Raw genomic sequence first — 21132 nt, 5'->3', positions numbered from 1 at the left:
GTTCCAAAACATTTTATTTTTCTGGTTTTGACAACACAATTTATATTAACATGAAAGCTTTCCCAGAGTGTAACAAAGCTGTGGTATACATTGTACATAATCAGACGGGCTCCCAGATTTCACTATTATCTTTTCTCCATAGCTTCCTCCATCATTGTCTGTAACACCACGTATTACATCCGGTCACCTCTTAAACAGGGAGAGGTGAGTGCACAAAAGGTGTGGCAGGAGTGCCTTTAGACACGGAGTGCTGATTGGAACAGAGTGCATCTGAGTTTAGGTGAGTGACTGAGTTCAGGTGAGTGGCGAGAGAGGGCTGTGTTTTTGTTGGTGTTCGGGTTTATCCTTGAGGTGATTTTTAAAAAATTTAAAAATAAAATATTATTTAAATTAATTAACTAATTGAATATGGCTGGACAGGTGATGTGCTGTTGCTGTCTGATGATAGAACTGGTGGATCCCATTGAGACCGTCAGTGACCACATCTGCAGCGAGTGTTGGCTGCTCGAGGAACTTCGGCTCAGAATTGATGAGCTGGAGACCGAGCTGCACACACTGCGGCACATCAGGGAGGGGGAAAATTACCTGGACGCTTTGATTCAGGAGGCAGTCACACCCGGTAGAATAAGTACTGTTAATTTGGTCAGTGGTCAGGGACAGAGTGGTGTGACTGCAAGGGAGGCAGGTAGGGGGATCATGAGTTTAAGAGTTGAGGAGCCTCAGCCTCATACCCTTGTCCAACAGGTATGAGGTACTTGCTCCCTGTGTGGATGAGGAAGAGGGCTGTAGGGAGGATGCGTTGACTGACCACTGCACCGTGGTACAGGAAGCCATTCAAGAGGGGGGAGCAAAAGGACAAGTGGTAGTTGTAGGGGATTCTATAATTAGGGGGATTGATGGCATCCTTTGTAAGCCAGATCGAGAGTCCCGCATGGTATGTTGCCTGCCCGGTGCCATGGTGAGGGACATCTCTGATCGGCTTGAAAGGATTTTGGAGAGGGAGGGGGAGGATCCAGTTGTTGTGGTCCACGTTGGGACTAACAACATAGGTAAGACTAGGAAAGAGGACCTGTTTGGGGATTATCAAACACCAGGGACTAAATTAAAGAACAGGTCCTCCAGGGTTATAATCTCTGGATTACTACCCGAGCCACGTGCCAATTGGCATAGGGTTGAGAAAATTAGGGAAGTTAACACGTGGCTAAAGGAGTGGTGCGGGAAAGAGGGATTCCATTTCATGGGGCATTGGCATCAGTACTGGGGCAGGAGGGACCTGTACCGTTGGGATGGTCTTCACCTGAACCATTCTGGGACCAGTGTTCTAGCGAATAGGATAAATAGGTTGGTCACAAAGACTTTAAACTAGCAAGTTGGGGGGAAGGGAAGAGTAAAGCTATGGACAGTATAATGGTTAATGGAGATCAAGGCAGCAGGTTACGTGACAGGTTATTATGTAGAGATATGGGTTCAAAGACAAGGAAAATTAGGAGAAAGGGTAAGAGGATAAAATAATTTGCGAAAAGTTACTGATCAAGGTGTTAGGATTCATAATAAAGACATAAAAAACAGCATAAGTGTACTTTACCTGAATGCTCGTAGTATACGAAATAAGGTAAATGAGTTGATGGCGCAAATCATCGTGAATGACTTTGATTTAGTGGCCATTACTGAAACATGGTTAAAAGATGGTCACGACTGGGAGTTAAATATCCAAGGGTATCAGACTATATGAAAGGATAGAATGGACGGTAAGGACGGTGGTGTAGCTTTGTTGTTTAAGGATGGCATCCGGGCAATAGTAAGGGATGATATTGGTGCTATGGAGGACAAGGTTGAATCAATTTGGGTGGAAATCAGGAATAGTAAGGCGAGAAGGTCACTGATAGGAGTAGTCTATAGGCCACCAAATAGTAACAGGATGGTAGGGCAGGCAATAAGCAAAGAAATAACGGATGCATGTAGAAATGGTACAGTGGTTATCATGTGAGATTTTAATCTGCATATCGATTGGTTTAACCAGGTTGGTAAAGGCAGCCTTGATAAGGAGTTTATAGAATGTGCCCGGGATAATTTCCTGGAACATTATGTAATGGAACCTACAAGGGAACAAGCGGTCCTAGATCTGGTCCTGTGTAATGAGGCAGGATTGATTAATGATCTCATAGTTCGGGATCCTCTTGGAAGGAGCGACTACAATATGGTGGGATTTAAAATACAGTTGGAGGATAACAGGGTAAAATCAAACACTAGTGTTTTGTGCTTAAACAAAGGCGATTACAATGGGATGAGAGAACTAGCTAAGGTAGACTGGGAGCAAAGACTTCATGGTGAAGCAGTTGAGGAACAGTGGAGAATCTTCCGAGCGATCTTTCACAGTGTTCAGAAAAGGTTCATACCGACAAAAAAGATGGTAGAAAGGGGTAAAATCGGCCGTGGATATCTAAGGAGGTGAGGGAGAGTATCAAATTGAAGGAAAAAACATACAAAGTGGCAAAAATTAGTGGGAGACTAGAGGACTGGGAAGTCTTTATGGGACAACAGAAAGCTACTAAAAAAGCTATAAAGAAGAGTAAGGTAGACTATGAAAGTAAATTGGCTCAGAACATAAAAGCAGATAGTAAAAGCTTCTACAAATATACAAGACAAAAAAGAGTGGCTAAGGTAAATATTGGTCCTTTGGAAGATGAGAAGGGAGATTTAATAATAGGAGACGGGGAAATGGCTGAGGAGCTGAACAGGTGTTTTGGGTCAGTCTTCACAGTGGAGGACACAAATAACATGCCAGTGACTGATGGAAATAAAGATATGATAGGTGAGGACCTTGAGATGATTGTAATCATTAAGGAGGCAGTATTGGGCAAGCTAATGGGGCTAAAGGTAGACAAGTCTCCTGGCCCTGATGGGATGCATCCCAGAGTGTTAAAAGAGATGGCTAGGGAAATTGTAAACGCACTAGTGATAATTTATCAAAATTCACTAGACTCTGGGATGGTCCCAGAGGATTGGAAAGTAGCAAACGTGACACCACTGTTTAAAAAAGGAGGTCAGCAGAAACCGGGTAATTATAGGCCGGTAAGCTTAACTTCAGTTGTCGGGAAAATGCTGGAATCTATCATTGAGGAGGAAATAGCGGGGCACCTGGAGGGAAATTGTCCCATTGGGCAGTCGCATCATGGGTTCACAAAGGGTAGGTCGTGTCTTACTAATTTGGTAGAAGTTTTTGAGGACGTTACCAGTGCTGTAGATAACGGGGAGCCAATGGATGTGGTATATCTGGATTTCCAGAAAGCTTTTGACAAGGTGCCACACAAAAGGTTTCTGCATAAACTAAAGATGCATGGCATTGAGGGTAAAGTGGTAGCATGGGTAGAGGATTGGTTAACTAACAGAAAGCAGAGAGTGGGGGTAAATGGGTGTTTCTCTGGTTGGCAACCTGTAACTAGTGGGGTCCCTCAAGGATCAGTGTTGGGCCCGCAGTTGTTCACAATTTACATAGACGATTTGGAGTTGGGGACCAAGTGCAATGTGTCAAAGTTTGCAGACGACACTATGATGAGTGGTAAAGCAAAACGTGCAGGATACCGGAAGTCTGCAGAAGGATTTGGATAAGTTAGGTGAATGGGCTAGGGTCTGGCAGATGGAATTCAATGTTGCTAAGTGTGAGGCTATCCATTTTGGGAGGAATAACAGCAGAATGGATTATTATTTAAACGGTAAGATGTTGAAACATGCTGCTGTGCAGAGTGACCTGGGTATGCTGGTGCACGAGTCGCAAAAAGTCGGTGTGCAAGTGCAACAGGCGATTAAGAAGGCTAATCGAGTTTTGTCTTTCATTGCTAGAGGGATGGAGTTCAAGACTAGGGAGGTTATGCTGCAATTGTATCGGGTGTTGGCGAGGCCACATCTGGAGTATTGTGTTCAGTTTTGGTCTCCTTACCTGAGAAAGCACATATTGGCACTGGAGGGAGTGCAGAGGAGATTCACTAGGTTGATCCCAGAGTTGAGGGGATTAGATTATGACGAAAGGTTGAGTAGACTGGGACTGTACTCATTGGAGTTTAGAAGGATGCGGGGGGATCTTATTGAAACATATAAAATTATGAAGGGAATAGATAGGATAGATGCGGGCAGGTTGTTTCCACTGGTCGGGGAAAACTGAACTAGGGGGCATAGCCTCAAAATAAGGGGAAGTAGATTTAGGACGGAGTGTAGGAGGAACTTCTTCACCCAAAGGGTTGTGAATCTCTGGAATTCCTTACCCAGTGAAGCAGTTGAGGCTCCTTCTTTAAACGTTTTTAAGAAAAAGATAGATACCTTTCTAAAGAATAAAGGGATTCGGGGATATGGTGTACGGGCCGGAGAGTGGAGCTGAGTCCACAAAGATCAGCCAGGATCTCATTAAATGGCGGAGCAGGCTCGAGGGGCCAGATGGCCTACTCCTGTTCCTAGTTCTTATGTAAGTTGAACTGTTCTCCTTGGAATGGAGGTGATCAAAAACAGGTTTGAGATGATGAAAGGTTTTGAGAGAGTAAACAGGGAAAAATATTCCTACTGGCAATTCAATGACGAGGGGCATGGATTCAAAATCACTCGAAAAAAATCTAGAGCGAAGATCTGGAAAGTTCCACCTGCAAGTGGTGGAAGCTAATTCAATAAATAATTTTAAAAGGGAGTCAGGCATGTACTTGAGGGGAGGAACTTGTAGGGCAAGGCTGGGGGACTAAACATGATCGCTCTTTCAAAGAGCCAGTTAAGGCACAGCACACTGAATGGCCTCATTCCTTGCTACAAGTTTCTCTGATTCTATGAAAAGCTGAAATCATGGTACTTTACTGTATACCTTCAATGGCTATGCTGGTAAACATTAAGCGATAAATCATTCGCACCTACCAGTATCGGAACTTTGAACCCAATGTAAAGTAATGTGCAAAAAAGTTCTTCTGTGGAGGTACTGGTCTTTCTAGCCGGAAGAATGTATGATGCTCCACACAAGCCTTCCACAAATTCTTACAAGCTCGATAGTTCCCCATATTAAACCCTAGTAATATTTCTCTTGAGTCATGCTGATAAGAGAAAAAGTTGAAAAGGTTAATTGACGAAATGCAAATATTTCTTTAGCATCTCTGTTCAGTTTGGTTAAAATGTCAAAAAGACAGACTAATTTTCTTTAATGGTGCAATGTGATTAATCAACAATATAGAGGAATAAATGGCCAGTTACACCACTTTTTAAATTTAAAAATTGTATTCTGGGGTCTTAAGCAGATTTATTGAAAATTTGATCAAAAGGTCATACATTTGTTACAGCCAAGCATCAATTTGTGGAATGCTGAACAGCTGAACATTAAAATTGCCAATCTGGCTATAATGTTGGGCAAGGTGGAACTCCAATATTATTAGCTAGTTTATTGAATTAAGTGTGTGTTTGCACCAAAAGCAACCAATGCATTGCTCTTGTGAAGTCGCCACCTAACCCAAATTAAACCTATTGGATTGGCTCAGACAGGCCACTGGTGAGATTTGTCATAGTGACTATGGCAAGTTTACTTTAGCACTGCACAAGCCCCACTTATCAGCAACAGCAGTACACATCAACTCAATGTAAGAGTAGCACTAGAATTAGCATCAAAAGCACATGGACAGATTATCTAGTTTAACTGATCCACACCAGTGTTCACACAATTCTCCTCCCATTTTAAATACCACTCCCATCCTACTCCCTTGTCCCACTATTCCCCTTTCTCTCACTTATACAGCAAACATCAAGGCTATTTTCTTACCACACAAGGGCAAAGGAAATCGAGGCATATAGTGGCAGGACAATGGTCAGCACAAGACAAGGCACTAAATGCTGATGTTTCAATTCCCTTTGAGGTAAATTATTTTCTCTTAAAGTTACATTTATTAGCTTCCACCCAGATAGTTGCAATTAATTAAAAGAAAGAGACAGTATGTTAATCTGTCTCTTTTTCTGATATTGATGGACCTGCTGTGCATTTCCAACACCTTGCTTTTTTTCAGGTTCCAATATCCATAAGTCACCATTTCAGGACTGAAATGGAATATTAGTTCAAGAGAACATCGATGTATCCCTTTTATTTACTTCAAGACAACATACGTGGGATTACAGGATTGGGGACTGATCCATGATGCCCCCCCCACCATGGGAGTATGGTTACTCTATATAAAAAATGGATTTCAGTTGATTCATTCCCTTTATGACAAGGAACATCTACTGGCTTTCCTCCTTCTCTCCCGAGTACCCGACAGCTTCTGAACATATGCTGAGTCTTTCAATAGACTACAATCACTTAAGTACGTTCGGTTCTTTGAAATGGCAATCAGAGAGATATGAAAACATTAAAAATTAGATGGCTTAATTCACTAAATTCTGAATTGTACCTAGGGACATGCTTACAGCATTCACTATTTACTGAAGTACTTCAGGTATGAAATAACATTATACGAAGTCTAAAGATCATTACATTTTTAATTTGGCTGATCTAGTCAATAATTCTTTCTTAAAAATAAGCTATTCAAATTTTTAATTTTGTTCCTTCAAATTTCTCCCCAAAGACTACTTTAATTTTTTTTTGAACCAAGCTAAGTCATGTCACCAGCACAGATCTTGGGTCTATACATTTGCATAGAACAAATTACAACACATCCATTATAATTCAGACCAGTATACAATGCACAGGACAAAGGCCAAGCAAACAAACGGTCTCACTGTCAAATCATTAACATGCTCCAGACATTTCAACAACACTCGTGCACTAAAATAGATTACTGATAATAGTCCCGCATAAAACAATCTTATAACAAAAAAACATATTTGGAATGTTCTAATTATGTGTAAAAGCTGAAAATTTTTAAAGCCATTCATCACCGAGCAATATTACTAATGTTCCGTCAAAATGCAATGGCCATCAATAGATATCAAATTATGTTAAATCTGCAATATTACTATGACTGTCTTCACAAATGACTGATGTTGGACAGGTACCAGTTCTAGCTGTGAAGTGAGATTTGCCGAGTTACTGGTTGAAATACTTTTCTACACATTAAAGCTGAGCTATGCTGCAAATTTCAATCTCAAGAGGATGGAGAGCAAAACCCGATTTATTGGTTAAAATGTCATGCAAACACAAACTGACTGATTTGTCTTGCAAAATGGCTATTCCTATTTATAGACTTCCTAATACACCACCCTGCACATCACAATGTTACATGCACAAATTTTCCTCAGCAAGCTATTTCCAGAACTTGGTTATTTCGGAATGATTTTAAGGCCCAATGCCATCTCGTGACTCAGTCAGGCTTGATGCATGCTTGATTTTCAAAAGTCATAATTCATATTCAGTTTAATTTGCTAATCTACCTGTGATATGACCAAAGTGGATTTTCACAAATTGTACTTTACCATAATTTCCATGCAATTTATTTTTAGTCTTGCATTCTTCCTGCAACGTTTGACAGTCCCCAATTGCAATTTGGAGCATATGCGCAGAATCTCCAGTTTGAGTGACAATACAGTACAGGACCCAAAGGGAAAATTATCTCCAATTCAAAAATGACACAATAAGATTGCAATTAGCAGAAAGATTTTTTAAAAAAGATTGCGTTCATTCTATCTTGTGAAACAATTGTTTGGAAAGAATAAAATTTGCAGTCATGATTTTTCTCGTTACCAACTGTAACACTTAAGCCAGAAAAATTGTAACATTAAAAAACATACACAGCAATCAAATATTAGCATGAAACAAATTTTATAGCTGACATGCCTCGAATGTTACAATGATGACTATTATTTTGGCAACATCAATAGTTAGTTGGAAAATAAATACAATTAAATAGTCTTGGAATTCAAGTGGCTGTTGCCAAACTTAGTTATTAGGTGTAAAACAAGTACATATTTCAATTCCAGCCAATGCAAGTCAAGGTTGACCAAAATGGATGAAATACATTTTTAAACGCAATTTTCATGGGATGTGGGCATCGTTGGCAGGACCAGAACTGTTGTCCCTCCCTAAATGCTATCTATTGAGGTGATGGTGAGCCACCTTTGTGAACCACTGTAGTGGTTATAGATTATTCATGAAGGCCTGCCTTCTTAACCTTGCCCCTCACCTGAGATGTGGAGATCCTCAGGTTAAACCATTACCAGTCAAGCTCTACCCCTCAAAAGGGGAAAGCAGCCTATGGTCATCTGGGACGATGGCGACTTTATAGGTATACTTAGAGGGCTATCAGGAAGGGGGTTCAGGATTTTCATTCAGCGATAGTGAAGGAACAGCAATATAGTTCCAGGTCTAGATGGCAGTAAACTTCATTTGCCACCGATCTGCCCACTCCATTAACTTGTCCATGTACTTTTGAAGTTCTACACTGTCCTCTTCACAGTTTACAATATTTCCAAGTTTCCTGTAACACGCAAACTTTGAAATGGTGCCCTGCACATGAAGATGCAGATATATATATATATATCAGGAAAGCAAGGGTCCCAATACCGCCCCTTACATACCTTCCTCCAGCCCCCAAATTATCTATTGACCATTACTCTCTGCTTTCTATTATTCAACCAATTTTGTACCAACATTGCTATTGTCCCTTTCATTCGATGAGCTATAACGTTTCTCACAAGTCTGTTGTGGATGGCACTGTATCGAATGCCTGCTGAAAGTCCATATATGCCACATCAGCAACATTACCCTCATCTACCCTTTCTGTTATAGCCTCAAAAAGCTCCAGCAAGTTAGTTAGTAAACATACAGAAATAAATTTGTAATTAGCCAGTGTCCTGTGCACAGTTAATCTGTGACACACATCAAGATCAACTACTGGTCTTTTATTGCTTCTTGAAGCTATTTCAGGCTAGGGACAGCACAAATGACAAGGAGAGTTTACTTACCAATTCTCTTCGAAGCTGAACGAAGAACTGTTTGCATTTAAATGAGATTTTTACAATCTTCAACCTGTGTGAAAGGAAATGATTAATAGTAATATTTCAAATAGTGTCGCAAAGAGATTCATTCCTTAATTTTTTTAAAAACTGTTTTAATTGTGTTGTTGGATGATGGGGAACTCTCCAGTTTTTTTCTGAATAATGCTGTGGGATCTTTTACAGGCACTTGAGAGAGCAGACAGGACTTTAAATTCATCTGAAAAATGGTGCTTACAATAGAGCAGCAGCCCCCCCACAGTTCTACATGGTAGCATCAGCCAAGATAACATACTCAAGTCTTGGGAATGAGGTTTGCCCGTGATATTCTCAGCGAGGTAAGAAAGCTGCTACTGAAAGCTGACCCCTGATGGGTTAACCTTATTTTGAAAACTGCTTTAAAATAAATTACTACAGTCTAGTGGCGCAGTATGGCACCTGACCAATTACTCCTTTTGCCGCTTACACGCTTGTCTATTCTATGCTCAGAGTGATCCATGAACCACCCAACCTGCCTTAGTCCAAACCGCCCGACCCGAAATCCAGACTGGAATCCGACACAACCTCAGTCCCGAGGTTGCTGGTTTGGAGATACTGGACATGCGCTATCAGAAGTGTTAAGGCTAAATTACTAAAGAGGAAAAATGAACACGCATCCAAAATGATAAAAACCTTAAGTAATATAATTCAATTATTAATTGGCTATTTATTCAGCTCTTTTACTTCTGAGCAATTTTGTTTAGTTTCATCCAATTACATCAGCAATATAGTTTTGTTTTGTTTATTTTAGGGAAAAGGAAGCTGGATGTAGTTGAAATTCACTGTAATATATGAAAAAGCATCCAATACAGATTTATTAAAAATAGGCACTATTACCTCATATTCTGAGTCAAGAGTGTTCCAATTCCATAATGGCTCTCATTTAGATTTAGCTGGAAATGCCATTCAACCCCTCCTTCCACAGACAGTAAAGTGCCCATAGACAACAATCTTTACAAATCACTGAATAAGAACTTGCTCTATGTTACTGTTAACCACCCCTCCCGAGAAAGTTACGCTTTGTTAACGTGTAGCTGGGTTTCTAGCAGTATACCAAGTCTTAACTACTTTTTAACAACCTCTTATGGCCCTGGCAAAACTAATTTTAAAATTTGTGAAATGCAATTGTCACACAATCCAGTTTAACGAACCTCAAGTATGCTTTTGTTAGCGGAGGAAATTGCTATATGTGTCAGGATTGGTATAATAAAGATGTCTCGAAGTATTGTAATAGCACAGGTCAAGGGGAAACCAGCAGGCAAGGGGTTAAACATATACCAAGGGAAAACCAGCAAGCAAGGGGTTAAAATCACCCACAGTGGAAATGATTTAATCATCTCACAGAGCATTTGAATATGAAAAAGGAAACATAGGAGGCTCCAACTTCTAGAAGTTAAATATGTTAAGCACAAACCCATGAGGTTGTAAGGAAACATTGTATTCTTTACTCGTTTTCCCATTACGGGGACCAGAAAACATGCATACTGATCACTTTGTATTGCTCTGAATGATTCAGTGACATCAATACCTGCTTGTGACGCCGAAGAACTTTAAATATATAAGCATGTAATTCTGAGGACAGGCAGAGCTGACTGTTGCGAGCTACAGGATAGTCGCAGAATCTATCTCTCCTGTGTGCACGCAGTTTTTCCGAATTAAACAAACTTTTACCAACACCACGGGTCGAGAACAGACTTGAGGTTTTTCTTCCCTCCAACACTTTAAAAGGTCTTAATTGCATTATAGTTACACATTGCACTCAGTGAATGAATGCAAATTCCAATGGATGCCTACAAGATATTGTGTAAGGGTCAGTGGCATAGTGGTATTGTCTCGATAGTAATCCAGAGTCCCAGGTTCAAATCCTTCCACATCAGGCAGCATTTTAATTCAATAAATCTGGAATCAAAAGTCTAATGACACCATGAAATCATTGTCAATTGTCCTAAAAACCCGTCTGGTTCAATGTCCTTTAGGGAAGGAAACCTGCCATGCTGCTCCAGACCCAAAGCAATGTGGTTGACTCTAAAATGCCCCCTGAAATAGTCCAGCAAATCAGTTGTATCAAATGAAGTTTACAAAGAGGAATAAAACCAGACGGACCACCCAGCATTGACGTTGGCACCGGAAACGACAATGGCAAACCCAGCCCTATCGACCCTGCAAGGTTCACCTTATTAAAATTTGGGGGCTTGCGCCAAAATTGGGGTAGCTGTCACACAGACTAGTCAAGTAGCAGCCTGACAAGTGATACTGACAGAATCATACCTTATAGACAATGTCCCAGATACTACCATCACTCCACTGGCAGGACGAACCCAGCAGAGGTGGCAGCACATTGGTATACAGTTGGGCAGGAGCTGCCTCGGAGTCCTCAGTATCAACTCCAGACCACCAGACAAAATGGCATTCATTAAGAACAGTCTGGGCAACCATGAAGCCGTGTGGGCCATCAGGAGCAGCATAATTGTACTCAACCATAATCTGTAACCTCATGCCATGGCATATCCCCCCACTCCAGCCAGAGGATCAAAGATCCCTTAATGATGAGTGCAGAAGGGCATGGCAGGAGCAACACCAGGTATAACTAAAAATGAGATAAAGCTGCAACACAAGACTACTACTTGCATGCCAAACAGCACAAGCAGCAAGTGATAGGCCGAGCCAAGTGGTCCCACAACCAACACATGAGATCTGCAGCCCTGTCACATCCAGCTCTAAATAGTGGTGGACAATTAAACAGCTCATTGGAGGAAGAGACTCCACAAATATCACCTCCAATGATGAGGGAGCCCAGCACATCAGTGCTAAAGTTAAGCTTGAGGCATTTGCCACAATCTTCAACCAGAAGTGCCAAGTGGCTGATCCATCTCGTCATCCTCTGGAGGTCTCCCATCATCACAGATTGGCCTTTAACCAATTTGATTTAATCCACATGATATCAAGAAATGGCTGAAGGCACTTCATACTGCAAAGGCTCTGTGCCCTGCTGCATCAATGACCTTCCTTCCATCATAAGGTCAGAAGTGGGGGTGTTTGTTGACTATTTCAGAATATTGATTGCAACATTTGCGACTCATCAGATACTAAAGCAGTCAGTGTCCAAATGTATCTAGACCTGTACAATATCCAGGCTTGGGCTGACAAGGGGCATGCAACATCCATATCATAAATGTTCAAGGCAATGACCATCTCCAACAAGAAACAATCTAAGCATCATCCCATGACATTGAATAGCATTACCATTACTGAATCCCCCACTATCAAAATCCTGTTGGTTACCTTTGACCAGAAATTCAACAAGAGTAGCCAATATATATATATATATAAATATATATATATACTGTAGCTACAAGAGGAGTAGTGGCTAGGAATCGTTCAGCTTGTAACTAACCTCATGACCCCCAAGCCGGTCCACAATCTACAAGGCACAAATGAGGGCACAAGTCACGAGTGTGATAGAATATTCTCCACTTGCCTGGATGAGTGCAGCACTCAAGAAGCTTGACGCCATCCAGGACAAAGCAGCCCACTTGATTGGAAACCCTTCCACAAACATTCACTCCCTCCATCACGACAAACAGTGGCAGCAGTGTGTATCATTTACAAGATATATTGCAAGAACTCACCATGGCTCCTTAGGCAGCACCTTCCAAACCCATGATCACTACCATCTAGAAGGACAAGTGCACCACATACATGGGAACATCACCACCTGGAAGTTCCCCTCCAAGCAACACAACATCCGGACTTGGAAATATAATGATGTGGAGTAAGGCCTCAACCGGGACCGTGGATTCATGTCGCATTACATTCACCCCCCACCACCTGGCCTGGGCTTGTGAAATCCTACCAACTGTCCTGGTTTGAAACAATTCACGTCTCTTTAGCCTGGGATTACCCCTCTCTCTGGACCCCTACCGATTTAATTACCTGCAAAGATTTGCATTCAAAGTATCGTCTTGCATTTTTGACTTTGTCTACATGTATGTTTCTGGAACCTACCTCTTCATTCACTTAAGGAGCAATGCTCCGAAAGCTAGTGATTTGAAACAAACCTGTTGGACTTTAACCTGGTGTTTTAAGACTTCTTACTGGAAATATAATGCCATTCATTCACGGTCACTAGGTCAAAATCCTGGAACTCCCTCTCTAAAAGCACTGTGGGCGTACCTACACCAGAATGGACAGCAGCGGTTCAAGATGGCAGCTCATCACCACCTTCAAGGGCAATTAGGGATGGGCAATGAATGCTAGCCCAGCCAGTGAAGCACATATCCCTTGAATTAATTTTTTTTTTAAATGTTGCCTGAACAATTCAGTTATTAATGCACACATTTTATCAGTAATTAACAGGGAACTGACACCTTGTGAAACACAAATCATTGCAATTGCTGACTGATTGGTGCCATTCTGCTTTAAACTGTGTGAAAATGGCACCTTGTACTTATCTGCCATGTGGTTGTCTTCAATACATTGCTATAATTTCACATTAGCTGTCCAACTGGAAATCTGGTAATTAACAGCTTTAGCACTCCTTTTACACATTACTAACTTCTTCAAATCAACCTCTCTTGGCTGGAAAGTAAATAATTTGAAGTGTGATGACTCATTCTTCAATGTCAAATTTATAATTCAAACTTCCTTATTTTTCCTTTATCGCTTGATGTAATCTCTCACTCACAACTTGCCTTTCTGTACCGGATGTAATATTGAATTCAGGGTCTGATTTATTAACGGCCTCCTCAGTCCTCCTGCTTATTTCTCAATCATTTAATCTCATTGGCTACAGAGATTTCTCTGCAAAAAAACTGTCAGCTGTATTTGTGACATGGAAAGAGAGTCTTTTGGTCACCTGGCACATTTTGTCATCCACCTCCCAGAAATTGCAAATAGAATATTTGGGCATCCTAGCAAAGGGATGCTGCTTCCTAAACTTAACATTGCTCACTGAATCTACTCGTGGAGCTCAGAAAGTAGCTCAAACAAGCAACACCATGCTCCTGCACAGGAATAATAATTTTTGGAATCACCAATGTGAGCATCAGGATTTTCTCAATAACACCAAGCGTGCTGCTAGTTGCAAAAGCGCACTCAAGCACTTAAGAGTTTCACTGCTTCAGAGACAGCCACTAGTGTCCATTTAGAATAACGATTGTCAGCCTGTGCAGTTGTGTTCGATGCTCCTCAAGAGCTTACAGTGCCAACAACAGTTGGATGCAGGTAATTCATATGAATGCCAAAGCTGTCAAACATCAACGCAGCTTTTCTGACTTGGGATGGCATGCCTTATTCAAAATTATACAGCTATTCCTCAAAAGCAGCACTTTTCAATTGTTTCTGTAGGTTTTAAAAAAAAAAGTCTCAACATCCTGAAAACATCAGTGAGTGAGGGAAGAGGCTTGCAATTCTCAATGACCATCAGCTCTCCCCTTCGCTGGTTATGCTAGCGCACATCGATATTGCTATCAAAATTAAATTTGCAGCATCTGTCAACAAACAAATTAACGCTTACATGTTCTGCCAATTAAAAACAGATGATACAATTAGAGGCGTGTGTTTTTTTTAAATAGAGAAGATATTTTAGGAAAAAGAGTAGCCCACAGTCCTGTGAATTACCATTCAATTCGAACATGGTTGACCTTTACTCCAATTCATCTATGTCCATATTGTTCAATATCCATATCTAACAGAAATCTCCCAGTCTTGATTTCTCCGTACCTATCCAGACCTTTTAAAACCTTGATCCGATCACGCCACATTCTTCTATACTCAATGGATTAAAACCCAAGTTTATATGAGATACCCTCAAAATTTAATGCTCTAAGCCCCAGCATCATTCTGGTGAGGACTACATCCCCCCCAAGGCCAATATATCCCTTCCTGAAGTGGGTGCGCAAAACTGATCACAGAACTACAGATGGGTCTGAACTGAAATAAGCTGCTGTGTCAAGATAAAGGCTAATCTTCCATTAGCTTCTCCTTTGCACCTGGATACTAGCTTTTAAATAATGTATGTGATGGGACTCTCAAAAGTCTGTTCTACAGCTTATATGTATCTTTCTAGTATCCAAAGTGGATACTCCACTTTGCCACCTTCAACTTGCACTCCATTTGCCATAAGGTTGCCAATTCACTCAATATGTTTTTAACCCGTTGCCCATCCCAACTGTCGTTGAGGTGGCAGCCCTGAGCAAACTTTTTGACCTTTTCCAGTCCAGTTGTTATCGAGAGAGTTTCACGATTTTAATTCAGTGAGTGAAAGGAGGAAAATGCAGGTGAGGTCACCATGCCTCTTCTAGGCAGTAGCGGCCACCAATTTGGAAGGTGCTGAGGAAAGGAACGAGTTGCTGCAGTGCATCTTGCAGATGGTCACAGCACTGCCACTGGTGGAGGGAGTGAATGTTTAATGTGGTTGGTGCGGTGCCGATAAATTGTCTTAAGTGATGTCAAGCTTCTTAACTGTTTTTGCAGATGAATGTATCTCAGCACGTGGTAGTCTATCACAGCCCTAACTTATACCCTGCAGCTTTTCAGGTGCAACAGAATTTCAAGCTTCCGATCTTCGTGGTCACAGGATTTCTCTAGTCCAGTTAAGTTCCTGGCCAATGGTAACACCGAGGATGTTGATAAAGGGGAATTCAATGATGATAATACTGTTGAAGATCAACGGTTGATGGTTAGATTCTCCCTTGTTAAACATGGCCAATGCTGCCTGTTGTGCAGATGTTACTTGTGTCTTACCAACACATGCCTGAATGTTGTCAGACTGCTTTAGTATTTGTGGAGTCATGAACGTTATTGAACAATGTGCAATCAATAAACATCCCTACTTCTGACCTTATGATGGTAGAAAGTCATTGATGAAGCAGTTCGGCTGAGGATGCTCCCCGAGAAATTTCTGCATCAACATCTTGGGAGTGGAGACGATTGACTTCCAACAACCATAATCTACTGGTTCGTTACTCAAAAGTAAATAGTGTATTATTTATTCCTGAGAATTCTAACCATAATATAATTTCAGAGAACTGTCCTGGTAGACCTGGGAAGTTGATTGCCTTTATGACTGAGCTGTTTTGCACCGCAATCCATGTTAAAATTAAAACTTTGTATTAAGGACACTTTGCCGTAGCTATATGCTTCTCTGCTCTCCATATTTGTACATCCTGCTACTACTGTTGTTAGCAGATCTGTAGACAGTTCCCAAAGAGTATTGAATGCTTTTCTGTTTCTAAACTATATCCAATACTTTCACTGCCTGCTCAACCTTTCTGATATACTTTTTAACTGAAGACATTAAATTTTAACTGAAGACATTAAAAAGACAGACAATTCAATAGATACATTTAAATCATATTATCTGATCTAATGTTAGAGACCTTGGTGTACAGGGAACAATTTCAATTTGTGGATGACACAAAACTTGAAAACATTTTAAACTGTGAGGATGACAGTGTAGAGCTTCAAAAGGTCATAGACATGTTGGTGGAATGGGCGGATAGGTGGCAGATGAAATTCATGCGGAGAAATGGGAGGTGGCACATTCTGGTGGGAAAAACATGAAGGGATAGCGTAACATAAAGGATACAACTCTAGGTGGTGCAGGGGCATAGGGACCTAGGTGTTTATGTCATGACGGTGACAGGACAGGTTGAGAGAACAGTTAAAGCATATAGTATCCTGGGCTTTTTTAATAGGGACATAGAGAAACAAGGTTTTGTTGAGCTTACGTAAGACATTAGTGAGACCTTGGCTGGGATACTGCTTACAATTCTGGGCCCACATTTTAGGAAGGATGTGAAGGCATCAGATGGAGAGTGCAGAAGAAGTTTATAAGAATGATTCCAAGGATGGGAAACTTCAGTTATGAAGATACAATGGAGAAGTTGGGACTTTTTTTTCATGAAGTAAAAAAGGCTGAGAGAAGATGTGATTAAAGTATTTAAATCTTGAGAAGCCTGGATAGGGTAGGTAGGGAGAAACTGCTTCCATAAGTGAAAGGCATAGAAGCACAGTGGTTGGCACTGTTGCTTCACAGATTCAGGGTTCCAGATTTGATTCCCGGTTTGGGTCACTGCCTGAATTTGAGACTTTGAACAGGTGTGCCCACAAATTGTACAATTTCTTCTCAAAACAGTTACTTTTCAATAATTATCTTTCTGATTTTCGTGCCCTTTCACTTGCCTAGAATATAATTAGTCAGCAATGGTTAAACTATAATAATAATCTTATCAGTGGCATAAGTAAGCTTACATTAACACTGGAGACTTCAACCAAGCCAACCTCAAGAAGGTCCTGCGCAAACTCCATCAACATATCTCCTGCGCCACCAGAGGTGCAAACACCCTGGGGTCCACAGCTACATGAGCATCAAAGGAGCCTACCACTCCATTCCCCGACAACACTTTGGCAGATCCGACCACAAGTCGGAATTCCTACTTCTGGCTTACAAACAGCAACTCAAGCGTGCTGAGCCAGTCAAGAAAACTGCAGTGCGGGTCCGAGGAATCTGAGGACATCCTCCGCGACTGCTTGGAGACTGTGGATTGGTCCATATTCAAGGCCGCGGCAGCTAACCTGGACGAGTACGCAACCACCGTCACAGACTTCATCAGTAAATGTGTCGAGGACTGTGTACCGAAGAAGACAATACAGGTATTCCCCAATCGGAAACCCTGGCTCAACCAAAAGGTTCACTCCCTGCTGAAGTTCCGGACGGAGGCGTTCAAGTCTGCCGACCCTGACCGATATAAGAAATCCAGGTACGATGTACGGAAAGCCATCAGGGATGCAAAAAGACAATACCGCATCAAACTAGAGTCCCAGGCCAACAACATTAATCCACGACGGCTATGGCAGGGCCTACGCATGATCACAGGCTGGCCAGGCGGAATATCTGGGGCTGGAGCATCCCTACCCGATGATCTGAACAAGTTCTATGCCCGCTTTGAGCAGTCAGCCAATGTATCAGTGCCACCCGCCCCAACAGCCCTGGACACACACAAACCCACTATTACAGCCTCAAAGGTAAGAGCTGCCTTCTTGAAAGTGAATCCGCGGAAAGCGATGGGCTCCGACGGAGTGGGCGAGCACTCAGAGCCTGCGCAGACCAGCTGTCGAGTGTATTCGCAGATATCTTCACCAACTCACTCCTCCACTCGGAGGTCCCCACTGTCGTGATCTCTGTATGTGCATGTACATAAGGGGTTAATGTGTAATCAGTAGCACCACATGATCACTAGAGGGCCAGACCAACAGGGGTATAAAAGCAACCACATTGGGTCTCTCCCTCTCTCTTGGGTGCACTGTGACCAGGGCAGTATCAGATTAGTTCAGATGGCTAATGGAGTTACGTATAGTTACTGTAGTTAGATCTAGTTAACCTTATCACTAGTATCAAAGTTAAAGTAAAGAACTCATGCAATTATTGTTATAGTTACTCAATAAACCTTTTGTTACTACCGGACGAGTTTGAGTCTTCTTCATCGAGATTCAGAAGACCTCATCATTAACCAAGGATTGAGTAGCACGTTACCTACCACACAGGTAACAAAACACCCACCTCCTTCAAGAAGGCCACCATAATACCAGTACCAAAGAAGAAGAAGGTAGCCTGTCTCAACGACTACCGACCGGTGGCCCTAACGACTGTTATCATGAAATGCTTCGAGCGCCTAGTCATGAGACGGATCACTGCCAGCCTCTCAGACGGTCTCGATCCACTGCAGTTTGCCTATCGCCGCAATCGGTTCACAGCAGGCGCTATCTCACTGGCTCTGCAATCAACACTCGAACACCTCAACAACAAGGACACCTATGTACGACTGCTGTTCATAGACTACAGTTCCGCCTTCATCACCATTATCCCAACAAGAATAATAACCAAACTCCGCAATTTTTGACTTTACCTCTCCCTGTGCAGCTGGATCCTCGACTTCCTCACCAACAGACCGCAATCTGTCTGGATAGGCAACAGCACCTCCTCCACAACAGTCCTCAACACCGGAGCCCCGCAAGGATGTGTGCTCAGTCCTCTACTGGAGTCCCTATACACCCATTACTGTGTGGCAATATTTATCTCCAACTCAATTTATAAGTTTGCGGATGATACGACTGTGGTGGGCCGCATCTCAAACAACGACGTATCAGACTACAGGAGGGAGATAAATCACTTGGTTGCATGGTGCACCGAAAATAACCTCTCTCTAAATGTTGGAAAGACCAAGGAACTGATCATCGACTTCAGGAAGCGCAGCACGACACACACTCCCGTCTGCTTCAATGGCTCCGAAGTGGAGATGGTAGATAACTTTAAGTTCTTGGAGGTCACCATCACCAACAGTCTGCCCTGCTCCACTCACGTTGATGCAACAGTCAAGAAAGCCCAACAACGTCTCTACTTCCTGCGGAAGCTAAAGAAATTTGGCATATACGCATCAACTCTCTCAAACTCCTACAGATGTGCGATAGAGAGCATCCATTCCGGCTGCATCACAGTCTGGTATGGCAACTGCTCTGTCCAAGAACGCAAGAAACTGCAGACTGTGGTGAACTCAGCCCAACGCATCACACAAGCTTGCCATCCCCACATTGATTCTGTATACACCTCTCGCTGCCTCAGGAAGGCAGACAGCATTATCAGACTCCTCCCACCCAGGCATTGTCTTTTTCCAGACCCTTCCATTCTGAAGACTCGCACATCCAGACAGAGGAACAGCTTCTTCCCCACAGCTACAAGACTCATCAACAACTCCCCCTTGGACTGATCTGTTCCCTGTAAGAACACTATTCACGATGCCCTATGCTGCTCTTGCTCATGTATTTGCTTTGTTTGGCCCTTTGTTCCACACTGTAGCTAATCACTGTTTTGTCGATGTACCATTTGTCAATGTTCCCTGTTGATTATTCTTGTGTCTACTATGTACGTACTGTGTACGTTCCTCGGCCGCAGAAAAATGCTTTTCACTGTACTTTGTTACATGTGACAATAAATCAAATCAATCAATGAAGTTACTGTGAAAATCCCCAGTCGTTACAGTACGGGTACACAGAGGGAGAATTCAGAACCTCTTTTGGAACTTGTGGGAGGAAACCGGAGCACCCGGAGGAAACCCACACAGATACGGGGAATACGTGCAGACTCTGCACAGACAGTGACCCAAGCCGGGAATCGAACCCGGGTCCCTGGCGTGTGAAACAACAGTGCTACTCACTGTAGCACCATTCATACTGGGTCCTAAGAATATCTATGACTATTGTATAAGTTGACAAAGTCTTTATTAATTGCATTACATATCCAGCAATACTACACCTTGGCAGGGCAGAAGATATACATCATAACCTAACAACCTGGATGACATGCATTACTTTTTCATCTCTACTATTCAGCCTTTACCACATGAACTATTGACAATTTAATGGAATCAAAGAGTTTAAGGACAATAAGTTCTGGCAGTCAAATTAGCAGACCATAGAACATAACAGTGCAGTACAGGCCCTTCGGCCCTCGATGTTGCGCCGACCTGTGAAACCACTCTAAAGCCCATCTACACTATTCCCTTATCATCCAAATGTCTATCTAATGACCATTTGAATGCGAGTCCACTACTGTTGCAGGCAGGTACCATGGTGACAGTTCTCACCCTAAATTTATATTGGAAGTGCGTCAAAGAATTACTTTCCTTTTAACACCTTATCCATAAATGTCAAACCATTATAAATATGGGACTCCTTACTCTGAAGAATAAATGGTTGCTGCACAATTCTTGCTAAGAATGATGCCAACTTTCCAGCATTTCACAAAACACTTTCCTTCCCTTGCACTCAACCCATCAGGCAGATGGTTTCAATGCCTGGAACATTGAACAGTCTAATGCTACTGCCACCAGATACAAGCTTACACATTAGTTTCTGGATTTGCTTCTAAATTACATCATTGCAATCCTGCCCTAGAAAGAAACAACATTTTAAATTTTTTTGCATGAAGAGGAATGTGAGAGATTGTTTCCTAAACCAGCCACAAGGAAGATGCAGAGATGCATCAGTGTGATTGCAACAGGTTAAGTGAGTGGACAAATGCATAGCAGATGCAGGGCGGGATTTACTGACCAACCTGCCGTCTGTTTTTCAGCGGCAGCCCGCCAGCGAGGATTT

The 21132-nt window shown here is 42.1% G+C and overlaps 1 protein-coding gene across 6 annotated transcripts in view; it reads right to left on the bottom strand.

Annotated features, from left to right (window-relative positions):
* ptpn4a (protein tyrosine phosphatase non-receptor type 4a) overlaps positions 1–21132 on the bottom strand; it is a 428661-nt gene that overhangs the window by 154498 nt on the left and 253031 nt on the right. For all 6 annotated transcript variants that reach the window (XM_072470160.1, XM_072470166.1, XM_072470164.1 and 3 more), the window contains 2 exons: positions 8911–8974; positions 4891–5063 (listed from right to left, as the gene is read on the bottom strand). In XM_072470160.1, coding sequence (XP_072326261.1) covers positions 4891–5063; positions 8911–8974 — 237 coding nt within the window. The remainder of the gene's footprint in view (positions 1–4890; positions 5064–8910; positions 8975–21132) is intronic.

This window comes from Scyliorhinus torazame, chromosome 2 (genome assembly GCF_047496885.1).
Source record: "Scyliorhinus torazame isolate Kashiwa2021f chromosome 2, sScyTor2.1, whole genome shotgun sequence".
NCBI classification, from domain to species: Eukaryota; Metazoa; Chordata; class Chondrichthyes; order Carcharhiniformes; family Scyliorhinidae; genus Scyliorhinus; species Scyliorhinus torazame.
This window is presented reverse-complemented; position numbering and strand designations above follow the sequence as displayed.